This window comes from Micropterus salmoides, unplaced genomic scaffold (assembly GCF_014851395.1).
Source record: "Micropterus salmoides isolate LMB-PRFRI ecotype aquatic unplaced genomic scaffold, ASM1485139v1 Ms_hic_scaffold_3, whole genome shotgun sequence".
Classification (NCBI taxonomy): domain Eukaryota; kingdom Metazoa; phylum Chordata; class Actinopteri; order Centrarchiformes; family Centrarchidae; genus Micropterus; species Micropterus salmoides.
In genome coordinates this window covers 24,456,611-24,465,106 of record NW_024042261.1, presented here as the reverse complement: position 1 = coordinate 24,465,106, position 8,496 = coordinate 24,456,611, and the positions used below count along the sequence as shown (strand labels likewise).

The following is an 8,496-nucleotide window of genomic DNA, read 5'->3' as shown; positions in this document are numbered from 1 at the left end:
CTGACTTCAGCGTGACATTTATTTTACTTTCAGTGCTATGTTAAAACAGTTGCCATACGGAAAGGTGGAAAGCTACTTTTAAGAAAACAGGTAGGGAAAAAATTTAATGTCTTTAAGTGATATGACATCTGAAATCCTTTTATGTTCCAGTATATCAAGTTTCCGACTGATGTAAAATTCAGATGGTACAGTGTGTAATTGTTTGTTTGTGAGTTACTATGGAAATTACATTTTCCCCATAAATGTGATTGAATTTTTAGACATACAACAGCAAACTTCCGATCCCTGTTAAACTCTGTGTTCTTATTCATATGTTCACCATTATGGAGGAAATTTGGCATGACATTTTCGAGGGCTATGCCTAAAAGATTTTGTTTCTGTAGGCAAAATACCTTTGTGTTATGTTATGAATGAATTAGCCCTTTAGTAATCACAAGTCATGATGCAGTCTGAGAAAAGCAGCCCGAGGCCCAATACAGTCCTAAAGTCTTGCGTCTACGTAAAGTATGCAGGCTCTTTGACAAAAAGAAGTCCTTTACCCACCTGCCTTGTTGCTCTCTGCGAGCGCATGCAGGATCTGAGGCAATGTCGCAAACTTTGCAAAATCTGTTGCAGTGAAGTTTAAAAGAGACGCCTCCTTATCAAACCGACCATCCAGGATTGGGCCCCATGGTGCTTGAGAGAATAAACATTAAACTGAGTTAGCAAGATTTGAAATCAACATCATTCTTTTAAACTTCATTCTTTCCACGTTATTTGTGCCCTTTTTGTGTCAGTACACTTTTTAGTCACCATCTATGTTTAGTGTCCACAGTATTTAGTTATTTCAATGTTAATTTTTCATTCTTCATGTTGTAACAGATGCTCATAATACATGTAGTGTGCATATGCACACAGTTTTCTTGTGTCTTGTTTACAGTAGTTGCTCAATTTCCCTGCATTAGTTTGAAGTTTATCTAACATTTCAAATTAAATACAATACCACCGGCCTCTTAATCTCTTTTGTAAGTAAGCTGCAAACATGTGTTAGCCCACATTAATCCTGTGTTGCCTACACACCAATAAACAACAACTGCAAAACTTAAGTCAGAAATTATGTCAGCATAATTTCTTAGGGGTTCTCCTATAAAGTGTAAATTTCGAAAATTTGACATGTTTACAAATAGTCAGATGTGTGATTCAGAGTAATAGCAAGCGTTGAAGTGTTGAAAATGACAGATAAATATTTACATTTGAAAGTGCTGGTTTATGTGGGAAATGACGAGGGCTCATGCAAATAAAAATGACATGCAACATTAACAATATTGAATTTGATAGCTGATTGATGACAGCTTACTATGTAAACAGTTTAATTTTTATGTATTAATATTGGTTTTCAATCTTTAGAAACTTGTTTCTATATATTGACATCAAAGTCTTATATAAAACGTTAATGGAGCAGCAATTGTTACTGCAGCACCACCATGTGGTATGAAGAACTATGACTGACATCCAGTTTTGGAAGTGTACACTAAAGGAATAGTTTCTCCTCAGGCAACCACTCTTCAGTGACAGCAGGCTGGCAAGGAAGTTAATATGCTCTGAATCAATTCCCAAACTTGAGTTGCTCAACGAAAGATAAACCGCAGGGTGTGGGAGAATAAGAATTCACATACAAGAGTAGTTAGGATGTGGCTCATATGGTTTGTTTTATCAGCAGCTCATACAAATTGATAACATGGGCCACATGTTCAGAAGAATTACTTCTCAGAAATGAAGCATGGAATTTCAAATACTTTCTTTGATGTGGGAAAAAAAAAAAAAAAAAAAAAAAAGAGTTTCTATGTCTGCTTTTACATCATGGAGAAATAACCTCTCGAGTACAGACTATCAACGTGTTTATTTCAGTTTTTGTTAAACACCTTTTAAGTTGTCCTTGCCCAACATAAATGGTACTGTTTTTTTCAGCACAAACTCAGCTATAAGTGGGACGAACTGCAAATCTGTAAGGGAACCCAGCTAATTTTTTTCCCCTTTTCATTGAAAGTCTATGTATGGACTAAATCCGTGAAAATATATTTTCTTTAAAAACAATATAAAAACATAGATGGCCTACAGATGCTCGCAGCTTAAAGCCAGAATTAGCACGTTCAACTGGTAAGCTGGGAGGCTTGTCACTATGATATATAACTAAAGTTATGTTACCATAAATACGACATGCTCTGTGTATTCAGCGATGAATAGACAGACTCCAGAGAGCAATATCCTGACCACAAATGATGCCACACAGAACCAGTATTTTATTTTCTTTGACCTCTGAGCACATATCAGTCAAACACAATTGTGTCCAACATTTATCACCCTGTGAGAGGAAAACTCAAATCCCAGTAGCTCAATGTCCACACATCTAATTAACAGAGAAGCTCTAGGAGTAACTTCCTGCCTCAAACAGTTTGATGACGATGGCTTCGTGGGGCTGCAGTTCCAGCTTTTTCAGAGTCATCGACCCCAAACGGTCCATTCCTGTGCTGGTCACAAACACTCCGGCTTCAGGCAGGCTCGGGGCCCAGGCCGGAGCCAGGGCATGGAGCTCAGGCCCAACATTTAGCAGAATGAGGAAGTGGACGCAACCCCAAGAACGCAAGAAAGCCAGGATCGGAGCAGGAGAAGGAGAGGCAAGAGTAGAGTTGGAGGGGCTGGTGGAGAAATTAAAGGGGAGGAAAGTAAGAGTCCCATACAGAAGAGCTTCTTCTCTGGCTCTGGAGCGACTGAGGGAGGTAAAGAGGGCAACAGCTGAATGCTTCATCTTCTCCTTATCCTGATGCAAGGATGGTAGAGATCAGTGGCAGATTTTTACATACAACCTACCCAACAGCTGCTTTGTGTCTATAAATACAGCTTTACATGACCTGAACTGATAGGACTCATTCAGATTACTCACTAAATCGGTGTCTGTTGGTTCCGTCATCTCTCCATGTGATGCGCCTGCTTTCAGAGACACATTCTGTATGGCAGAACGGTTTTATTTATAATATGAACTTTTTAAAATGGATAATTAATGGACTACAAATTCTCAAGCAGGACTTCACCTGTGTTTGGCTGATCTCGTCATACTGGATGGCAGGTGATCCTGGCAGTGTCATCGTCAACACCAGGAGTAATTTCTTCAAGTCATGAGATGCTTTACCTTCAACCTGCAGAAACGCATAATAGATTAATTGTTTCAGTAACTTTTCAAGCAAAAAGGCCAACTATTTGCTGGTTCTAGTTTCTCCAATGTGAGTTTATCTCATTGTAATATGTTCTTTCTTTAAGCTTGTAAATTGGACAAAAGTCACAATGGGCTGTACTAAATTATGATGCGCATTTCTCACTTTCCCTGATGTTTGAGATGGAATGATTAATCAAGAAAATAAATCTTCCAGTTATCTCCCAATCATAAGAACGGGTGCAAAATTTCAGGAATGTAGGGAGGGAAATGCAGAGGGAAAGTAAAATTACACCATCACATCCAATCAGTATTTAGTATTGTTTACGCTTTCAACATTTATAATAAAATAATTGGACAAAAACATTGCTCAATTGTAGCTTGTTTAAAGCTTAATTGTTATTCAGACTAGTTTGCCACCAAAATATAGTAGAACTTTCTTGTATATTGAATTATGTTCACAGACATATGCATGTCTTACTGTCCAGCTGGGCCATATAACTTCTTCTCTTGCTTGCAGGTGTGTCTCTATAGCAGCAGCGACTTCCTTGGCAGACAGGACATGACGCGAAGACGGCAGAATTGATTTCATGACCACATCCACCAGTGTACCGTTGTTTAGAGGAGGCAGACTGTCTCTCATCTGTTTAACCACCACAATCCTGAGGAGACCACAGACACACTTTAATTACTTTGCAGCTTCATTTTATATTGAAACAGACCCACATCTGCACGTGTAACGATACCTTTCCTCTTCCTGACTGCTGAATTCCTTCAAGATGCCTCTCCACTCCAGCAGAGTCTGAAATGTAAATATTTTAGTGAAGTTTGTGGAAATTGTTAATAAAAAAAAAAAAAAAACATTTTCGGAGCACCGTTTTACCTTTTCTGAATACGCTGCATCTGTGTCACAGATTGCAAAACCTGCTACACCCTGCTCCAACCAGAACCAGAGTGCATGCTGCAGAAACAGTATTGTCATGTTTTAGGAAATCTAGCATCACTGAGAACATGATAAGTAGCATGACGAGAGTGTAGGTTTTAAATATACCGAGTGGTTTGATGGCTTGTCTGCGTTTCCTGCTACATCCTGAAGTCTCAGCAGATCCAGTTTACAGAAGTCAACCACCACTTTGAGGCCTGCAGGACCAATACAACTCGTAACATCAAATCATGCAGGTGTTAAGTCTACCTTAGTGTGCAGGCTTTTTGACAAAAATTAGTCCTTAACCCACCTGCTTTGTTGCTCTCTGCGAGCAGATGCAGGATCTGAGGCAACGTCGCAAACTTTTTACCAGTTGAAATGAAGTTTAAAGGAGACGCCTCCTTATTAAACAGACCCTCCAGGATTAGGGCCCCTATACCCAGGGACCTGAGGAAGGGAAGCTGCTCACACAGCGCTTGAGAGGACAAACATTAAACTGAGTTATTAAGATTTTAAAAACATCATTCTGTTTAACTTAATTTTTACAAGCTTTTTGTGCCAATTTTAGTCTCACACTTTTAGGTTACCATCCATGTTTAGTGTCCACAGTATTCAGCCCACAACATTATCGCTGTGTTGCCTACACACGGTCCTGATGAGGCAAAAAAGTTTTCTGCCCTGAAGAAAGAGCCATGTGAAACTCTTTCATGCCAAGAATGACAAACGTTGGCATTAGCTCAAAGCTAATGCTATGTCAACTGGGTTGTCCCAATTTATTTTAAATGTATTTGGGAATACAGAGCTCTAAAGCAAGTCTGAAGGCCCGTCCTTAAGCAAGCCCCTGTGTCAAGACGTTTAAAATCTTCATTAGCAGCAAATCTGGGACTAGATGGTATTCTAGCATATAATACACTGGAAAAGGGTGGGAGGGACTGCAGGTTAGGGCCCAGCAGCTCATATTTTTTGCCTTATGGCCTCCCCAAGCAGGTAAATCCAGCCTGTGACAAAACATGTCATTATAAATTTAATTATAGCATGTCATGTTCTTGCACCATGAACCTTTTGTGTTGAATTGCAAACATGTTAAAAGTGAACTACAAACAAACCTGTGACAGGGACAGCCTATAAAGATCTACTGCATAAATTTGTGATCCAAGACTGTCTCGATCTGCCTGGAGACACTGTTATACTATCAAGTGACCACCAGGAGGCAGGTAGTCAAACTGACAAATCAAGAAATCTAGTTGCACAGGGACCTTAACTGGGACAATGCACATTGTTTTGGGGGCTAAACCAAACAAACTTTTTTTTTTTTTTTTTTAAGTGATACAGGTTATGTCCTTACCATTCATGTTCCCTGACCCCTCGGTGTGTTCCTCCATGTACAGGTCTAGCTGCAGCTGGTAGAACAGCGACTTCTGCCACCACGTGAGCGGTGTAACAACCGGCCGGGGGCTCACCACTACGATGGCGATGGAGGTGGCTAGCATGGCCACCCATGACAGCCAGAACAGCAGCACCAGGTAACGGCGCACCTTCCTCCACCCCGGACCCCCCGCGGTGAGCTCCAGCTCCTCCTTGGTCATGGGCTGCCACTGCCGGACCGGCTCCGGGACGAGCAGAGGGACGGATTCCGAGACGCCCACACTGCCGGACAGCCCGGGACCTGGCGCGCTGCCGTAACTGTTGTCTCCTGCGTTAAGAGGCATCCTGCCCGGCTGCAGGTAGGTGACATACTATAGTGTTAGATGAAGGGGTTTGATTTCAGTTTGGATGAACATGACACTCAAATTGTAGCAGGCAGGAGGTGGCCAACTGTTGCAGGCTGAAGTTTTGTTTGGACCTGTTCGTTTAACCTGTTTCCATACCGTGTTGTCTGTCTCTTCGACGGCCTCTTTATTAGTATCCATGTGAACCACTGAGGGACAACAGTTGGTAGCCTGACACAGGTGCTGCAGGAATCAACGTGTGTAAACACTCAGGGTGCAGCTATGCAATGACCTCCAGCCATTCCCCCCTGGCATTACCTCTTTTACACAGGTGTTTCAATTAAATAAATTAACTGCTTTGACACGCTCCAGGTCAGGTGACCTAAAGCCAAAAAGTGATCACAGGCCTTTCTTGTTGGCCAATAAGGTCCTGTTTTTCATAATTTTGTCTCAGAACAGCATACTGTAGGCTACAAGGTGGATAAGACAAGATATGTGTGGCCTTGTGTATTATCTGAAACTTACATAAAGTCAAGAATATGCACTCTAGACCGCAGTAAAGGGTCTGTTCACAGTCACAATGTGCTATGTGCATTGAAATGGTTATGGTCACTGTAATGGTTCCCCCTGTTCGTAAGTGGCTGCCCAATCTCAATGAAACTTTGGAAGATACCCACTTGATTTTGTCTAACTCAGTCTCATCTTAGCATAATCCTTTATCACCATTTGCCAGTATGCATTTTAAAAGTCTCTCACAGGGATAACAGGAACTCCTGCTCACGTATAAAACATTTTAAGCACTCCGATAGCTAGCCCAAGCATTTTTGTGTCCCAAAGCAGACACGCACACATTATAATAGAGGCAGATATTTAAATTAAACCTATACTTTACAAAAAACAGAATTGGAATTTAATTTTGTGTACTGTACTTTACTTATATAGATGAATATCTATAAAGGGCAAAGAAATTACATACGTTTAAATAAATAAATACAATATTTCTACAATAATGTAGAAATGCATAAATAAATAAAAAAACTTAAAAATATAGAAATAACCCTTTTCATTACAAAAATGTGTTTATTTTCAATTATTTATTTCTGCATTTATTTATTTATATTCATTTTTTGTTCTTCATAAATAATTTTATGGATGATTAATTCATTGCATATCTAGCTATTTTCATATTTCTTGTATTGTTTATTTTGACTGCTATTATTATATCAGTCTGACATCCCTTTCATCACATCTTCCTTGTTCCATACTTGATTACTCTCATCATATGTTATCTTTTTTATGGACAGATTAAGTTAAATTAAAGTCATTTAAATTCCATTAAGCTCAATAAACACCTGATACCTCTTTAGATAATAATGAAAAAATGCCTTGGCATGGTTGTTAGTTCCTTTGATACGTAGACATTTAACCGATACAAGCTTTACCTGGTGGCCATTAGGCTTTAAACAGCTGCTCAGTTTGTCCGGATCACCAGGAAGAAACACAGGCAAACTCAACACAGGAAGGCTCCAGCCTGACTAGCCAGGTTCAAACCCAGAGCCATCCTGCCGTGCACACTAACCACTTTGTCCCCAGGTTGCTCATCTAAATACCACACGAACACGGTCACAGACATTACTCACATTTTTCTGTCTGACTGAGGTTTCTTTGCCTTTCCCCTCGGGCCCTCTTCTTCTTTTTCTTCTTTAACTTTGTCTGCAAGTGTTCTCAGCTGAGCAGTGCCTTCCTGAGTTGAATATTTGAGTGATCTGACTTGTCGGGAGTGAGGAGGTGAGAAGGACTCTCCGTCCCCTAAAAGCTCTGCTCACTCAATTAATACAGAGGTGCTAAGCCTCACCACACCCTCACAACACACTGTGAAGAACCCATGACTGCCAAAGCAAGCCCCCTAAAGTCCCTCATGTGTTAGTTTTGACTTTGACTTGAACTATCTTGTTTTAATTTGTGTAGTATTGATACAATAGATAGGCTTAGTGAGGAATAGTGACGCGTTTAAAGAGAATTTTTATTTATCTCCTGTATAGTCTGTGTGCTGAATGTCCTAAACACTTTTATTTGAGTTTGAATGTTTGAATGAAATGTATGATTGTATGTTCAAAGCCAACATTTACATCATTCCCACTCTGTTAGTCAACAACCAGCCAATAGAAAGGGTTGAATCATAGATACCTCGGGACAATAATTGATCACAAACTTACCTTCCAACCAAACAGTGAAAATATTGTGTGTGTCAGCACCTCCTTTTTGAGGAAGCTCCGCAGACTTCAGGTTCACCAGTCAGTCCTGATAGCTTTTTACAAATACGTAGGAAAACAAGAAATCAGTAGAATGAAAAATAGCTGAAATTATAATAATTAAGAAAATAATACTATTAAATTATTAGTATTATATTAGAAACTTATTTGGCATATATTATTTGATAATGGATCTATGTCAACGACATAATATTGTAAATGAAACATGTATCAAAACACTGGTTACCACAAAAAATTATCGTCATTATAATCATTATATAGTATCTAAAACTTTAGATCTATAATAATGGAACAAACTGTGAGCAACATTTGTACAGGCTATACAAATAAGTTTCCTACAAGAAAACAACTTTTAAATCACACAGTAACGTGTGATTTTTTTCTCTATACAGTGCTAAAGGG

The 8,496-nt window shown here is 39.5% G+C and overlaps 1 protein-coding gene across 2 annotated transcripts; it reads right to left on the bottom strand.

Annotated features, from left to right (window-relative positions):
• Positions 1 to 2,256: 2,256 nt before the first annotated feature.
• On the bottom strand, positions 2,257 to 6,113 carry LOC119882305 (4F2 cell-surface antigen heavy chain). Of its 2 annotated transcripts, none has more exons than XM_038692307.1 (10): positions 5,981 to 6,113; positions 5,458 to 5,848; positions 4,423 to 4,587; positions 4,239 to 4,327; positions 4,071 to 4,148; positions 3,934 to 3,989; positions 3,669 to 3,849; positions 3,069 to 3,173; positions 2,921 to 2,983; positions 2,257 to 2,797 (listed from the first exon to the last, which is right to left on the bottom strand). In XM_038692307.1, the coding sequence occupies exons 1-10, from the start codon at positions 6,020 to 6,022 to the stop codon at positions 2,405 to 2,407; spliced, it is 1,563 nt and encodes a 520-aa protein (XP_038548235.1). In that variant the 5' UTR covers positions 6,023 to 6,113; the 3' UTR covers positions 2,257 to 2,404. The 2 variants fall into 2 exon arrangements, with proteins under 2 accessions (XP_038548235.1, XP_038548236.1); XM_038692308.1 differs by having other exon boundaries at positions 5,458 to 5,830.
• Between the last annotated feature and the right edge of the window lie 2,383 nt (positions 6,114 to 8,496).

Bases quoted from the DNA above. Each gene is read 5' to 3' on its own strand.
- LOC119882305 (XM_038692307.1), bottom strand. From the start codon at position 6,022: ATGGATACTAATAAAGAGGCCGTCGAAGAGACAGACAACACG. The intron at 5,849-5,980 runs GTATGGAAACAG...CTAACACTATAG, and splicing joins TCGAAGAGACAGACAACACG to TATGTCACCTACCTGCAGCC. The intron at 2,798-2,920 runs GTGAGTAATCTG...TCCTTGCATCAG, and splicing joins AACCAACAGACACCGATTTA to GATAAGGAGAAGATGAAGCA.